Source organism: Rhinatrema bivittatum, chromosome 13, assembly GCF_901001135.1.
Source record: "Rhinatrema bivittatum chromosome 13, aRhiBiv1.1, whole genome shotgun sequence".
Lineage (NCBI taxonomy): Eukaryota > Metazoa > Chordata > Amphibia > Gymnophiona > Rhinatrematidae > Rhinatrema > Rhinatrema bivittatum.
Window position 1 is genome coordinate 7,527,004 of NC_042627.1, and position 17,511 is coordinate 7,544,514.

At 44.1% G+C, this 17,511-nt stretch overlaps 1 protein-coding gene across 3 annotated transcripts in view; it reads right to left on the reverse strand.

Annotated features, from left to right (window-relative positions):
* The window catches only part of ZDHHC5 (zinc finger DHHC-type containing 5), a 71,792-nt gene that overhangs the window by 43,089 nt on the left and 11,192 nt on the right, over positions 1-17,511 (reverse strand). For 2 of the 3 annotated variants that reach the window (XM_029575839.1, XM_029575837.1), the window contains exon 2: positions 6,933-8,575. In XM_029575839.1, the coding sequence (XP_029431699.1) occupies positions 6,933-7,036 (104 nt within the window). In that variant the 5' untranslated portion in view covers positions 7,037-8,575. Of the gene's footprint in view, positions 1-6,932; positions 8,576-9,077; positions 9,098-17,511 lie in introns of those variants that run through there. The other variant, XM_029575838.1, reaches the window with a different exon arrangement.

Genomic DNA, 17,511 nt, shown 5'->3' on the forward strand with positions numbered 1-17,511 from the left:
TTAGTGAGATCGAGACCCACTGAAGCGTAAATTTTGGAAGCATGCATGCTCTTATCTAATAGGACAAGGTACATTTGAAGACTGCTTTACCCAGTTTATTTAGATCATACTAGACAAAAAGCTGAGAGGTTTAAAGATGTGACAGGTTTTGTTTGTTGTTTTTTTTTTGTTTTGGGGTTTTTTGTTTTGGTTGGTTGTTTGTTTTTTTTTTCACAGTCATGTGCATTTGCTCGGGGGAAGAAGGTGGGTAATACGACAGACTGATTTATATGGAAGGCTGAGACTACCTTCAGAAGAAACTCTGAGTGCGTGCGAAGAACAACTTTGTTGTGGAAGAATGTCATGCAAGGCTGGTAAGTTAACCAGAGCCTGCAGCTTGCTTACTCAATGTGCCAAAGTGATGGCAACATACTTCAGCAATGCCATCTCCACAGGGTCAAACTGCAGTTTCACGAGATGTGCAAGGAACCAAATTCAGATCCTAGGGCACCAGAGCTTTACATTCTGGGGGTTTCAATGTCACAGGCCTCTCATGACTTTTGTGACCAAAGGATGAGTTGAAATCGATCTATTGTCCACAGACAGACAAGCTGCTATGGCGCGGAAATCAACTTGCACTGAAGACATGGCGAGCTTAGAGTCAAACAGGAGATAAGAACATAAGAACACGCTATACTGGGTCAGACCAAGGGTCCATCAAGCCCAGCATCCTGTTTCCAACAGTGGCCAGTCCAGGCCATAAGAACCTGGCAAGTACCCAAAAACTAAGTCTATTCCATGTAACCATTGCTAGTAATAGCGGTGGTTATTATCTAAGTCAACTTAATTAATAGCAGGTAATGGACTTCTCCAAGAACTTATCCAATCCTTTTTTGAACCCAGCTACACTAACCACATCCTCTGGCAACAAATTCCAGAGCTTTATTGTGCGTTGAGTGAAAAAGAATTTTCTCAGATTAGTCTTAAATGTGCTACTTGCTAACTTGATGGAATGCCCCCTAGTCCTATTATTCAAAAGTGTAAATAACAGTCACATCTACTCGTTCAAGACCTCTCATGATCTTAAAGACCTCTAGTATATCCCCCCTCAGCCGTCTTCTCCAAGCTGAACAGCCCTAACCTCTTCAGCCTTTCCTCATAGAGGAGCTGTTCCATCCCCTTTATCATTTTGGTTGCCCTTCTCTGTACCTTCTCCATTGCAACTATATCTTTTTTGAGATAAGGCAACCCAATTCTGGTCGCCTTATCTCAAAAAACTGGATATACTTAGCAAATACATGGCATGTGGTGGTTTAACGCCCACTGCCAGATCTCCAGCACCTCCTGAATATCGAGGAGCCTGTGCTGCCCCATTTATTAATAGACAACCAGATTGCCATGTTTTATGTCTGAATTAAGATGCTTTTGCCGTGGAGATGGGAGAACAATATGAGCACATGTTTGATCACTCAGGTTGAGAAGGTTGATTTGAAGAGGAAAAAAAAACAACTTTCTGCAAACGGCCAAGTGCCCAGAGTTTGGCAGCCTTGGATGTGCACACCCCAGTGATTAGATGAGGGTGAGTTTGGAGGGGGGGCCCGTCCTGAAGGTAATGAGGAAGAAGCCACTAACAAATTTCATTTCATCTCCACAGAAATGCAAACCACCAATTCCACTGTTTGCACAGGCTCCACTGCAGACAAAGGTGTAGTTGAGTCAAAGGAACGATGTGCCATATGCCCGAGAACGACCAGAACACGCTGAGCAATGGTGGAGGACACTGGTAAAATGCTTCCACACCAGCAAATGTAGAGTTTGCACACAGTCTGCAGGCAGAAGCACCCTCTGAAACAGAGTTTATCCAGGCCCCTATGAATTGCAGACATCGTGTCAGAACCAAGTTGGACTTCTTGAAGTTTACAAGGAAGCAGAAAATCTGCAGTAGGTGATTCACTATGTGGAGGTGCTGCAGCGACAAATCAGCCATCCAGATATGGGAACTCCTGAATCCCTTAACAAGTGGGCCTTTACCACGATCCTCGGGGCAGCCAATAGGCCAAAAGAAAGACCTCCCACTATCTGTACAGGGAGTCCACTTTGAAACAAAGAATGCCAAAAAGACAGATGGATGAGTATGTGAGCATAAACATCCTCAAAATCCAGGAAACACATCCACTCTCCATCCTGATTAAATGGAAGAACTGTACTAAAGGAGTTTATTTTGAATTTCTACTGATATAGGAACTTGAGGAGTCTCACATCCAGGATAGGCCTCACATCCAGGATAGGCCTCACATCCAGGATAGGCCTCAGGCCCCTCACTTTTTGGGGATAAGAAAGTGACAGAAATAGAAACCTCATCCCAGTTGTAATGTCAGAAATTGCTCTATTGCGTTCTGTTGGAGCAAAAAAACTGCACTTCCTGTTTGATTTGGGGCAATTGGATTGGGTCTGGCAGGAGAGCTGCACCAAGAGGGAAGGAAGGCTTGGATCCTGGCCCCCGACCTGGTCAATGTTCTTCTGGATAGTTAGGATCAAACACCAGGCCTTGTTTTGGGTTGGGCCTGTGGAGAAGATTTTGGTTGGCGTCATTCCCTCTGATAAGGTCTGGCCAAAGGCTGTGGCTGTCTCTGCAATTTTAGGGATGGGAGACCATAATGTTGGGAAGAATGATAACATCGTTGATAAGGTTTTATATAAGCGAAGACCCCACTCTTGGACATACTCAGCTGGTCAGGCGCTATGAACAAAGATTGAACAGCAACATTCTGGTCTTTAATCTGAGCAACTCTTTCCCTCAGTTTTTCACCAAACAGGTTTTCTCCGCAGTATGGGAGGTTAACGAGCTTTTCGTGCACACCTTCCCGGATACTACTGGCTAGAAGCCACGCCATGCGACACACGTCTATAGACGCTGAAGTACGTGCAATGGCAAAGGACTCAGACTGAGCACAAGTGATGTATGGCTTCTTCCACATCCCTTAGTGGCTAGAAAAAACAAAGTTCACCAAATTCCATGTGAACAAACAGCTTCAGTTTCTATATGCAGTCATGGATATATTGGACCATGTAAAACTGGTGTGCCCGCAGCTTCTTCCCGAAGTTATCCAGGAGTCTGTGGTCTTTCCCCAGAAGAGAGTTGACGAAGTCTCATCTCTTTCACTATTTTAAGGGCTTACTCAGATCACAGATTGGTGCAGGAACTGAACCATTCCATTACTGGGAGACTTCTACATCTTGCACTTGAGATCCAGTTTTCAGGCTGCAATTATGCCAGAACTAGGCATCTCCCACATTTCCATCTGAACAATATCGAAGACTGCATGAGTCTGTAGAGCTACTGGCCCCAATGGAATGTCCAAGATCTGCAGCAGGTCCAAGTCCTCTGAGTGAAATGAGAATAAAATAGGTCTTCTAATGGGGAAGTATAGTCCCCTCTGATCCTGGGATCAGATCAGAGGGGATCCCTGTTGAATCCTCATCCAAGTCCCAAGGGGATGGTGTATTAGGCCAGGAGTATACAGACGATTCGAGAGACAGAGGTGAGAGCTCAGGGCAATCTGGAGAAGAAAGATCAACCTGCTCATTCATATTGGAAGGACTCCGTGGAAACCAATGACGATGACCTGAGAATCACTAAGTCCAAGGACCCCAAAGCTGAAGCCTGTGTCAACATCTTACTGAAGGTAGTGAGTAAAGGGAGAGAGAGGGAGAGAGAGATCCCCAGACCCTCTGGACAGGGAGAAAAAGAATCCACATACTAGCTCAGTCACCTGTTCAATAAATTGCTGAGTTTGTTGTGCTGGCGTGAGGGGCAAAGCATCCTCCACTGAGACCAGAATGAGTCCCTGGTCTAAGGTGTTTCCAAGCCTAGACCTTGGGCTGCAGCTGCTCTGCAAAGAGAATTGTTCTAAGTGATAGAGGTAGATACTCTCCAAATGGGTCCAGTTGTGCCATGCTGTATAGCAATGAATAGGCAAGGCTGCTTGCACAATCTGAGCCACCGAGAATCCAGACGGATTCTGTTGCTCATGTAACTGTGAAGATGAACCCTTGAAGGCAGAAGATGACTTAAAATGGTCAGGCTGATCTTAGGTGGCATGCTTGAAGCTGCGATGGAAGATGCCCCCCCGAGCTCATCGACAGGGCTCAAGGAACCTGGAACGATGATGGAAAGCCAGATTCAATGCTGCAATATTCAGTACAAACAGCTTGCGTCGAGAGCGCTATGATTCCATGTGTCAAGTGCACCGCTGCATCAGGCAGCTTCAAGTACTTCAGTGAAATACGCATTAGTGCATTGTGTGTTGGTGCCAAGTGACTGGGATGCCATGCAAAGAGGCCCTTGATGCTTCTTGTGCTAAGTGCCAATGCATCCAGTCTTATGTTGCTTTGACACATGCAGCAGCTCTGAATGGCATTACCAATCAGAGCCACTTGACCCCAAGGCTTCTGTATGTGCCAAAGGGAGAGTGTTCAATACACTCTGTACACCACCAGGACAGGCATGGGAATCAGTGCTCAAGAAGATTTGCTTCAGCTCCAACATAGGCCCTCAATCTTGGCTGCTCTGGACTGCTGTAAAACGCAGACACATAAGACCGCAGGCCTGGCAGTTTGCTTGATCGTGTTCAGGCCTTAAACACCGCAGCACAGCTGGACATTTTCTGACCGCAGATACAACTTTTAAAGCCACTGACCATAATCCTCTCCCTTCCCACCTTGACATAACTAAGGAGATAGAGGGGAAGGTTTCAGAAGATGGTATTCCCCAAGAGAATCTTCTTTACTCCTCTCCCTTTTTTTTGTGTTGCACTGAAAAGTGTTATTTGTGGTACTGCTGAGGTAAGGAGGCAACAAAAACCACAAAAAAGTTTGACGACAATGTTGAAAGAGAGAAAGTACAAAATATAACTGAGGAGACACTCATGAGGCAACACCTGCATGGGAACTCCCACACGTGCTCAGTAGAGCTCAAAGTTCTCATAGCTTGGAATGACAAGTCTGTTCAGGGTTGCCAGATGTTGTCACCCACAGTTCATGGCTAATTCAGCCTGCTGATAGACAGAAAACGGAAAGAACCCAGGCCCTCTTAACCTAGCTCAGTCAGCTGGGAAAGGACAATCCTCTCTATGCACAAGCTTTTCAAATTCATAATATGTAAAAATAAAGCAAGTTTTAGGTTAAATTTATTTATTTATTTATTTATTTTACTGGACTCAGTATCTCTGACTAGCTTTTGAGAGCTCCGATTTTCTCATCAGGTTAGTGAAAAGACAGCACCCTTACTCTGGGTTTCAATAGTACAGTTAGTGAGGAATGAGACTGTCTGTGTATGCCAGGAAGTAGCTGGTTACATTATAATTATAGCTCAGTAAAGGGATGGAGTAAGGTGGGGGGACTTTAAAGAGGGGCCAGAGGCAGTAAATCTTTACAGCTCCAAGGGACCTATGTCTGATAACGGGTGAGCTAAAATTTGCTTGACGACTCTTATTTCTACATATTTAAGAGGACTAATGCAACCACAGTATTTTGCTTAAATCTGTAACAGCTTCCTGAGCAAATGGGAAATAGATAAAAACCACCAGCACTGTGAAAGATGGTCTGAACAAACAGCTTGTCCTCTACTTCCATGTCCAACCTTTGGGTGTCGGTAGCAGTCAAGAGATCATTTCAGCATAGCCCTTAAGTCATTTCCTTCCTATTTCAGACCTACACAGAGAACCACAAGCCGTGCCATCCCATTCCCCTTCTAGCACTCACTTTATTTTACAACAGCTGAGCTGCAAAGCCACATTGAAATGAGAAAAGCTTTGTGCATGTCCTTTCACGGACAGAAAAGGCTCTGGAAACAATCTATTCATCTCGTTCCTCAATGCATCGCCACTTCACCACACCAGACTTTAGTTACATCAAAATATGCTAACACACATGACCTGTGCTCACAAGTGAGAAAAATCCTACAGATGTGGTGGTCTTCTCAACAAATAACAAGGAAAACAACCATTTCCCTCAGGTGTGGCATTCAAGAAAATGGTCAGTGTCTTTCTAGGCACAGCCAGCTTTCTTGCCATCGGTTTTCTGATCTCTTGTAGATTTAAGTCCAAGGATAACAATCCAATGTAAGTAGTGCAGTTTCTGCCCAATAAATTGTGCTTAACTTATGAGCCAGGACAGGGTATACAACTTTAGAGTCCCCAAATACTCCGTACGCTCCCTTATACTCATGGCATCTTCACAAATTGGTGCAGAAAGACACCAACAAACCTCACAATGGAAGTTACCTACAGGGCCCATCCTGTCTGCGCAGCAAGTTCCTTATGGTAATAACTGCCACTCCTCGCAGGTTACCTCCGCCTTATTAAGGGTAGTAATATTAATCAAAACCAAGCAACTATCAACCCAGAACAAAAACATTGTTTGGAAACATTTTTACAGGGCGAGCAGCCTTCCTGATAATGTACACAAATGCTGCTGCTTGAATGCGCTTTGCTTTTGGACTCGGCTATAGCAGCCGTCCTGTGCTTTTCCACTGATGTCTGCATATTAGTTCCCTGGACCGTAAAAAGTCAGGGCCCAGCGTTGGCTGCCGTCTGAATCCAACTCAGATGACAGAGGCTGAGATCTCAGGCATGCTTCCAGTGTAATTCTAGATTTCAGGATATGGTTTCATTTTGTTTTAAAAACCTAGGTCCCGTCAAGTAGGGTTTATGTAGAATTATTAAAGTATATTACACAGGTAGCAAGTGGTAAAGCGTTCACCCTAACACAATAGCAGGATGATGGGAGAAAGTGAAGACAATTGTATAGATTTTGGAATGTTTTCAAGAGACAGGGAAAGGAGCATTTCCAATCCCACCCCCACCTCAGATTCCTCCTTGCTCCCTTTAAAGGCAACTCTTGCTCATGTCCAGTCCCCACATACTGTCTCGTACGATTACTGGCTTACTCACGGGAAGGCGAAGAAGAGCGTAGTGGCTCCGACGAGGAAGATGGTGGCTGCAGACACTGGGATGTACTTGCTGAGTTTCAATCGCTTGGAGGATCCTGCTGGCATCTTGGAGCTGTGGAGAGGGAACCACCCTGCAGCATAGCCCTGGCCCCAGCAGGGTTACAGAAAGGATGCAAGAGATAGAGGAAGAGAAGGAGGGGAAAAGCAGGGAAAGAGAGGGAGGGGAGGTATGGGATGAGCAGTCCTGGTTCCACGTCAAAACAAAATTCTAAAGACATAAAAAGAGCCAAGCGAGGATGGCAAGCAGTTGCTGTGGTCCAGGACGACACATTTCTGCAGCAGGCAAAGGTTAGATGCACAGGTACCTCCTCCCTGCCGCAAGGTAAAGCCTTGTAAAAGATGCTTGAGAGAGACACAAGAAACAAAACTTCAGAGCTGGTATCTTCTCTGTGCAATGCTCCCTTGGAAGCAAAAGTGTTCTCCTCCTCCAGATGATTCTCTCAGGCCCTGGAGAAATAGTCAACAACTGGATACCTTCCCTTCCCAGTAAGAAAGATCCAGGTTCCCCTCACTTGCCTCTCTCTCGCCAGCACCTCTGTGTGTGTGTGTGCAATGGTGCTGGAGTTGGGGGATGAACAAGTGGCAGCTGGTTATCAAAGACCAAAAAAGTGATATCAAAAGTTTGGCAACACGAGGATGGGAAGGACATAAGGGTCTGTGCCAGCTTCGGTTTCCTGCTCCACTTCTGCAACTCCCAGAACACGACTGTTAAAGGCTCCAATGACCAACTCGACAAAGCGTACAGCAGTGGTGATGGTGAGGGGGTAATGTGTGTTCAAATTTTAAAAACTTTTAAAAAGTAAAGCTAAAAGGTCCGGTTCTGCCTTTGTCTCTTTCTTCCTGTCCACAGATAATGGTTGCAAGGGCCACATTTATCTGCTTTCAAAAATTCATCATCCCCCACCTCCTTCCTTCTCTCTCTGCCATAAAGGTCTCTCCACTAGACATGGATTCCTTCTTCGTAATGCAAAAGAAGACGACTATTGTGGGCAGATCACAAGGTGACCAAAATCCAAGTACAACAATAAACCACTGCTTGACTCACAGCCTCAGCTTAATCCAGTCCTTCGTCTCTTACTTTGCTTGGATTTTTTTCCCCTCTCACTCTCTCCCCACAGTGAAAGCCAACAGCTGGTCCAGTGCTGAGCTCCAAATCCTTTCGCTTCAGGGAATTTTACACTTGGGGGAGGATGGAGAGCGGTTGCCAGTTCTCTGACGATCTTCACTTTTATTTTTAATCATACAAACTTATGCTTTTATTTCCCTTTTCACAATCCTAGGAATTAATCCCTTATTGAATCAAAAATTAAAAGCTGGTTCCTCTGCAAAAGAGCATCTGGAGGATAAGCAGATAGAGACTCTCAAATTTCAGTTTTCTCATTTGCTTCCCAGGTAAAAATATAGGCTCTTTTTAAATAAAATTTAAATTAAAAACAAGGCATATCCATAAATGCTCTGCTTTAGTCTATTTCACAAGTTTCCATAAAACTCCTTTAATGAGTCCATTATCCAAAAGCAGCCATTTCAAAAGAAACACATTCTGAGACTGAACGTAGGGACCGGACGAACCATGACTCTGTCCTCCTGCAAGTGACACAAAACACAAAAATGTCAATGTTAAACATTACCCAGATGTAAACAGCCCCGGTCTACAAACGGGGCAAGAATTTTGTGCGCGCAAGTTTCTCCTAACAGAACTTTTGTCTGCTTCATTTAGACACACATGAACGCAACACGTTCCTCCTCTTTTTACCCCCCTGCTGCCCCAGGATTTGGCTATTGTCCATACATTTCTAAAGCTTCCTTCACGTTGCATTCTGATGCGAGACGCAAAATGCTGGACAGGTTTCTTCGCCTGCGCTTAGAATGCTGGGAGGAGGCGGCAGCGGCATTTTTATAGCGCTGCGGGTGCTCAGTGTACCTGAAGCTGAGTATTGTGTAAAAAGGCAGGTTACAAAAAAAAACAAACCCAAAACAAACACCCCCCCCCCAAAAAAAAAACAAAAAACAAACCACCTTAGACTTTACAATTAATTGCCTTGAAAATGCATCTATAATGTTTTTAATAGTTGATTCAAAATTGTACCTCCGAGTATCTTGGTATTGGGCGAGTAGGAAATATTAATAAAATAAATAAATGTCTTCTGCAAAGTCTACTTCTGCCAGAATTACAGATGTCATCTTCTCATGCACATCTGTCCACCTCTGGGTGCTTATCCATAAGCTGAAGCAGAATTGCCACGGGGTGCTGCAAATATTGGGGGCTGCTCACTTAACTATGGCAGAGAGAGGAAGGGCTTTCAAACTTTGCAAAAGGGCCCTGCAGGTCATTTCATATCACCCCAAGGGCAGAGGGTGATGGTGGGGGCGGGGAGGAAGGTTCTCCTCGCAGTTTGCAGAGTCGGGGAAAGAAGAGTTTGAAGGAGGAGAGGGGGGAGGATGCCTGGCCCTGTGATTTGAAATCTTGGGGATGGGCAGAGGCAGGAGCAGAGATCCCAGGCTGTAGGGGCATGGCAGATAATACTCCTGGGGGGGGGGGGGGGGGGGAATTCTGCAACAAAAGTTTAAAAGTTCTCTGTATACACATTCCCTAAATTCTGCAAAATTATGCACATCTGTCAAACAAAAAAAACCCAGGCTCACACATACACACAGGGCCTGGGCCTCTTATTCAGCCACCAGTGGGATGTGGTCAACTGGTGGCCGTGGTGGGGGTGGGATGAGATGGAGGTAAACGGGGATGGAAGCAGAGGTCAAAGGAGGATTCAGATTTCCATTTGTTCTATCCAGGGGTTGACACAACCTATGGTACACGTGCGCCATGGCACTAGACCTACTGAATCAGGCACGGCATGGCACTGGACAGCTGAGCAAATGACCGCCGCCGCCGCTAATGAATCAGGAAGCTAACTCCAAGCCTCACATGCAGCAGCAGCAGGAGTTGCATTTAACCAAACATCTCCCACTGCTGTGGGGCCGGTCTCCTGCAGCAGAAGATGATGTTTGGTTAAACGCGACCTCTGTGGCGGAAGTCAGAGTCCGCTCAGCTGGCCAGTGCCATGGCACAAGTCAAAGGCTACAGACCTCTGGCACAGAACACATGGAAATAATAAATCCCCTTGACCTCTGCCCCTGTCCACCTGCTCTCCCCTCATACCTCAACCCCTAGCCTAGAAACAATGGAAATATGAACCCTCCTTTGAGAACTGGCTAAAAGACAGGAAACAGAGAGTAGGATTAAATGGGCAATTTTCTCAGTGGAAGGGAGTGGACAGTGGAGTGCCTCAGGGATCTGTATTGGGACCCTTACTTTTCAATATATTTATAAATGATCTGGAAAGAAATACGACGAGTGAGATAAACAAATTTGCAGATGATACAAAATTGTTCAGAGTGGTTAAATCACAAGCAGATTGTGATAAATTGCAGGAAGACCTTGTGAGACTGGAAAACTGGGCATCAAAATGGCAGATGAAATTTAATGGATAAGTGCAAGGTGATGCATATAGGGAAAAATAACCCATGCTATAATTACACAATGCTGGGTTCCATATTAGGTACTACAACCCAAGAAAGAGATCTAGGCGTCATAGTGGATAACACATTGACATCGTCGGCTCAGTGTGCTGCGGCAGTCAAAAAAGCAAACAATGTTGGGAATTATTAGAAAGGGAATGGTGAATAAAACGGAAAATGTCATAATGCCTCTGTATCGCTCCATGGTGAGACCGCACCTTGAATCCTGTGTACAATTCTGGTCGCCGCATCTCAAAAAAGATATAATTGCAATGGAGAATGTACAGAGAAGTGCGACCAAAATGATAATGGGAATGGAACAACTCCCCTATGAGGAAAGACTAAAGAGGTTAGGACTTTTCAGCTTGGAGAAGAGACGACTGAGGGGGGATATGATAGAGGTGTTTAAAATCATGAGAGGTCTAGAACAGGTAGATGTGAATTGGTTATTTACTCTTTCGGATAGTAGAAAGACTAGTGGGCACTCCATGAAGTTAGCATGGGGCACATTTAAAACTAATCGGAGAAAGTTCTTTTTCACTCAACGCACAATTAAACTCTGGAATTTGTTGCCAGAGGATGTGGTTAGTGCAGTTAGTGTAACTGGGTTTAAAAAAGGATTGGATACGCTCTTGGAGGAGAAGTCCATTACCTGCTATTAAGTTCACTTAGAGAATAGCCACTGCCATTAGCAATGGTAACATGGAATAGACTTAGTTTTTGGGTACTTGCCAGGTTCTTATGGCCTGGGTTGGCCACTGTTGGAAACAGGATGCTGGGCTTGATGGACCCTTGGTCTGACCCAGTATGGCATGTTCTTATGTTACCTTCTCTCCCCAACCACCATTTACTCCCTCTTTTTCTTTTGAGAACTGTCATATCTAAGGGTCTGTAGCCTGTCTCCCTCTCCCTTGTAGTGCTCTCATACCTCCAAAGGAGGCAAACCTTACTCACTGATTGCATGGTCCTGGCCTAGTCTTCAGGCGGTGGAGCTTGCTGTGCTGCCTCTGCATGCACGACCCTCACCCGTGCTGTGCTGCCTCCACATGCTTCTGGGGATAATGCCCTTCTTCTTCCAGCAGGTGAGCCATTATTTGCTGCAATAGCGTTGACAGTGGTGGTGTAGCCTGGATTTTGTGAGGCGAGGGGGGAAATCTGCCGGAAGTGAGAATTCTGCGCAAATTCTGCATTCCGCAGTAGTGCAAAATTCCCCCAGGACTAAGATAATGTCAACAACAGTATTTCTACATTACTCCAAAGTTGTCAACCCTCCCCCCTCCCCCATCTTTCCTAGTATCAGCCTTCTAAGGAAGTAGGGTTAGGGAGAGTGGATGACTGGCAAGATGGGATGTGCTTGTATGGCGTACTCTCTCTCATTCATAGACCCCATGCACTTTTGCTCCCTGAGAGACATTTAGATATGAAATATGCGTTATAATGAGGATTTGTGCACTGCACCACCCAAGCCTGCATCCTTGGGGCTGTGGCGGGAGAAGAGATGATGTCCATGCCCCTATTCTACAGCTCCAAAGAGTCTAAAGCATGGTTGGGAGCTCCACAAACCACCATCTTAAACTTTCCCTGGCAGCCCCGCAGAATCCACAGCTTGGTACCATCAGTGCCTTCCTCCCCATGGGCTGCACCCTCCACCCAAAGCCACCAAGAACATCTTATGGCTGTTCTGCAGCCTCTCCTTGTCTTCGGCCCAAGTGGCTCCTGGTGCAGAAGCAGCAGCACTAATGCCGGCAATGCATCACACGGCCAATCAGTAGTGGCCTTGCACAGACATGCCGACCCATGCTGCCACTTGTCCTTCTGACTACAAGCATCTGAGCTGGTGATAAACGGCAGACTGTGCTCCCACTGCAAGCCAGATCAAGCTGCTTCTGTTGTTGCTGCCATGAGCCAGATGCAATCAAGCCAAGAGCCACACTGGACCCTCGGGCTATAGTTTGGGGATCCCTGCAATGGAGCTGCAAGATCAAATAATGCTTAGAAAAGGGAGTGCTCTACTACAAGGTAAACTGGGATTACAGGGAGGACAAGAGATTGAAGGTGGCTCCCCTGTAATATACAACTAGCTGTCAGGACAGCAACAGTTCATGTTCTCTGCAGCGGGATGGCCTTAAAATAACCATGTCTAGGAACAGTTTCATAAAACAAAGACGATCCCTCCCCATTCCCAACTCTTCAGTGTCCTCCAATGATATCCCACCCTTGTGAGCAGCCTCATCTTCCTCCTCAGTACTATACGGCGACTTTTAGCAATACTCTGCAGCTGCTTATATTGCTAAGGCTGACATCTATGTAATGTAATCAATTCATTTTTGCTACAAATTCCAACTTTGGTTACTTTCGATGTAAGGGCATAAACTAAGCCCTCAGCTCCACAGCAAAGCTTTCAAACCCAAGGTTATACTCTATTGAGGGAAGAAGCCGGAGTGCTGTATATATATATATATATGGTGTTTTGTGGTTTGTTTGTTTTTTAAAAGGTCTGCTGTAAAATCCCCAAAAAGTATATGAACAAACTAGTTCATTAGTTTCCATGTATTTCTGTACTGAAGAGTGTGTGCGCCCCTTTTAAATGTGCATCACAAAATAAAGATAGAGTTCTAGTAGCCTTACTGGTTCTGAAGTCCATGTCCCATTCACTGGGGCATTGAGTCAGAGAAAAATCTGCACACAGGAACCCTCCAAATCAGGCCACTAATTTCACAGGACAGTTAATTTTACTTCCTTAGGATATATATATGGGAGAAAACCACAATTCAAGCCAGTTATTTCAAGGGATTTATGTCTTGAAAACGCTTAAGTCAGCAAGTCTGAATTAGGTGGCCACAAAAATCTTAAAATCTACGCTTTGACAGTGCCGGAGTTGGAAGGGGACAGCAAACCAATGTACAGCTGCATAAAAAAGTTCAGCAATGGAAAAGGTTACTTAGGTGGTGGGGGCGAGTGTGTGTGAAAGGTTTTAAAAGGTAGATGAGACATACATTATCCTGTCAAGAGGACTAGCCTCAAACTCCTTTCCTATTATTTTATGAAAAATATAACTACCTCATTTTTTTTACACTAAAAGAATTGTGACTGAAGTCCTGGTCACACTGGCTCTGAGGAACTCTGACCGCACACCATCTAACATCAGCAAGAGAGGCCGCAGCTGTGACATCAACAAAAAATGTTGGACAATACCTTGCTCAACCAAAGTTAAACAAAGCCAAACCACATACTTATTTAGGAGGTGGAGAGGTGAGCATGTGTTTCACTTTTGCTTGTTTTATTTTTATTTTTTTTTTGGGTGGGGGGGGGGGTGGAGGGGAGATGCTGTCAAAAAGGAAGTGGCAAGCAAAGGTCAATGGGGAAATTTCTCACTTGGAGATTAGAAACACACACACAAGAGGAAAGTTTCTTAACTGCTAATGTCCTTTCTCAAAAGTTCCACCAGAACAGACCAGACCCTTCCACTAGGTGGGGACAAACTCAGGCAGAGGCCTCCTTCCTATACAAAGAGCATATTTATGTCCCTCTGCCTCAGCTGCAATATATTCCCAAATTGAAAACCAATAACTACACCTCTTTGCTACACCAGTTAAACATATTGAAGATGAAACAGAGCAATAACATGTTCCTCTCCCTTTCCCACCCTGGCAGGATGTAGGGGCTATTCTGGTGGAACTCTTAGAAATCTCAAAATGGGGTGGAAAAATATTTGTCAGCCACCAAAATTTTAAAAGCCAGAGCAAAACATTTTTCTGCCACCTTTTCTGCTTTTTTTTTTTTTGTTTAGTCAGGGAACTCTTTTTTTTCATGGTTTACTTTTTCTCAGTTTTAGACTGTTTTATCTTGTCCAATATTTGAGGAAACAAGCAGCACACTTAGTTCGCAGCAGGATAATGCCTGCATTTCATCTCCTCTTGGCTGACTAAAAATTAAGAGAAATTTCAGGTAGCAAGTTTCATTTTTTTCTGTATTGATTCTTTCTTGCTCCCTTTGTTGGGTTCTTTGTTTTTGAGTAAAATGAAGGATGTCATTTTCAAAACAATTTACATGCATAAATGGTCTTTTGAAAACTGCCACAATAAATGCTACTTCTACACGTGTAACTCCTCTGAAAATTCATTCTAAAACTTAAGACAAAAAAAAATGTAAGTGATGTATCTTGTAAAAGGCTCAAAGGGAGACTCCATTAGGGCTTCAAACTATGTTAAGATCCTGTCCTAAAGTGGGATCTTAACAGGGACATTGGGGCACTTAATTAGTGCAGAGAACCCCATTTTGTACCCTTTATATTATGTGAAAGTTGCAACAGTAAAAATGTTGGGCTGTCAGCAAAATTATCAAACTGTCGGCAAATGTTTTTGGAAGTTAGAAACTCCAATTAGCACCCAGGGGTTCCTGGGACTCCCCACCCCTTGCAGTACACTAGTAACAGAAGCCTTAATTTTGAATGTACTATTACTTAAAGCCTTTTCAAACATCTCCTTAGAAAATCCAACATATGGAGATTATCCACTGCTATGAGGGAGTGTCCCCTTGTAATACTCTTTCAGTATTCAGGAGTTGACTAAATTGGTGGAGCTCTTCCTTTTTGCCTCCAAACTACTTAAGTGTGCTGGTTCACCACCCCCAGCTTGACCTTCTTGCATCTAAGCCACTCTTAATCAACTCCAGTCTGGCTTTCGCCCTCTACAGTACATTCAACTGAAATAGCCCCTGCGAAAGTCTCAACTGACCCGTTTACTGCTAAAGCCAAAAGGCGTATACTCGGTCCTTATCTTCCTTAACTTATCTGCTGCTTTTGACACTGATGATCACCACCTACTCCTTGATATTGTCCCGTTTTGGCTCTCTTCTTACCTATCCCATCGCACTTTTAGATTTCCTTTAGCGGATCCTCCTCTACTGCCATTCCATTATCAATTGGTGTGCCTCAGGGTTCTGTCCTGGGCCCTCTTCTCAATTTATACTAAATTGCCTTGATACTCTGATTTCCTCTGATGTCTTTCAATACCATTTTTATATACTCAAAATAACCACAAAAGGGCTAGTGAAAGATAACCCAAAACATGCAAAATTCTCACACTTGAAATAATGTTGCTGTGAAGAGTATCTTGGATTCACAACGTGAATATATGGAGGAGAAAAATACCCCAAAGATCTGGCATCTTTTTCTCCTCCATATATTCACGTTGTGAATCCAAGATACTCTTCACAGCAACATTATTTCAAGTGTGAGAAATGTGCATATTTTGGAATACCATTTTATGCCAATGACTCAGATCCACCTCTCTAAACCAGAAATGTCATCACAACTCCAGTGCCAGATCTCAGCCTGCTTGTCTGATACTGCTGCCTGGATGTCCCACCACCTTAAACTCAACATGGCTAAGACTAAGCTCCTTCCTTTCCACCTTCCCCTCTTCCTTTCTCTATTTCTGCGGATAATACGGTCATCCTCCCAGTCCCCTCAGCCCGTAACCTAAGTCACCTGACTCCTCTCTCTCCTCCTCTACACATATCCAAACTTCTGCTTGAAAACATGCCATTTCTTGCTCCTTATCCCTGTCTTTTTGAACATACTACCAGAACCCTTATCCACGCTCTCATCTTCTCTCGTTTAGATTATTGCGACCTGTTCTTTACAGGTCTCCCAGCAAGCCATTTTTCTACTACAATCCATCCTAAATTCAGCTGCACAACATCTTTTTCATCGCTACATCTATATAACCCCTTTTCTGAAATCACTTCATATCCATTCCTGCACACAGTTGAAGCTCCTCTTTCTCATCTACAAAGTGGCTTCACTCTGCGGCGCCTCACTACCTTTCTCTCTACATCTCTCTTTCTGCATTCTGCTCAGACAAGTTACTTCTTGCCTTTCTTCTCTACCGCCAATTCATGCTTTCCACTTGGCTGCACCAATTGCTTGGAATAGACTTCCTGAGCTGGTGCATCCTACACCTTCTCTCACCTTGTTTAAATCCCATCTAAAAACCCACCTTTTGAGGCTGCTTTTAAATCTTAAGCCTATAAGTTCACTTTCAGACTCATTAACTAATTCAAACAATTGTCTATTGACCTGTATATTTGTCTTGATTAGATTGTAAGCTCTATTGAGCAGGGAATGCCTCATGTGTTTGTACAATACTGTGAACATCAAGTAATAGTAGTAGTAGCAGCAGTAGCAGCTTACTACTTTATTTGAAAATCTTTTCCATGCTAAGGCCTTCTATTCAATAAAAATGCTATTGGTTAGACTGCTCGGATTCAGATGAAAGAACAGCCCTGGTAGTAGTAAACCCTTCATCAGGGTCAGGGAAATCTGCCTGGCAAAAGGACCGGGCCACCATTTTTTGCATACAAACCTTAAATTTAATTTGAGGTTTGTAACCTGCTTTTCCAAGGATAGAAAATCTGTAATGGCGGGGGCTCCCTATTAGGGGGATGGACATACAGCAATATGTAGATTACAGACAAGGAAAAAAAATCAGATTACAGTAAAACAATTTGTGTACAGTATTTACAATCTGGGTTATCAAGCAATGTGTCAGAAAAACAAGTTCTAGTTAGGCCTAAAATGTATGGGGCCCTGGAGTAAGAAATCATGGTGAAGAGATAGGATTTTGGGCCTTTAACAGAAGGCTGGATAGTCATATCCCCTCTCAGGACTATTGGGATCAAGTTCTAGAGTGGAGGGGATTGCATGATCTATCTTGATATAGAAAGATGATCTTTCTTGATATAGAAAATTTAGGAAACAGTTATATGCGTGCTGACTTCCAGCATTAACACGCTGGGAACTGTAAGGACTAGGAGAAAGATCTACACCATTTGTAAATTATATAGTACCGAGAAGTTATCTGTTACTAAGGTTGATAGCTCCAGTTATGCATTCCCCTGTTGGTCTGAGTTGCCATAAGATCTAGGTCTACAGCTCCCCCCAAGTGCATCAAATTCATATTTGCATATTCTAATAAGAAAATGCACAAGAAATACCTCAG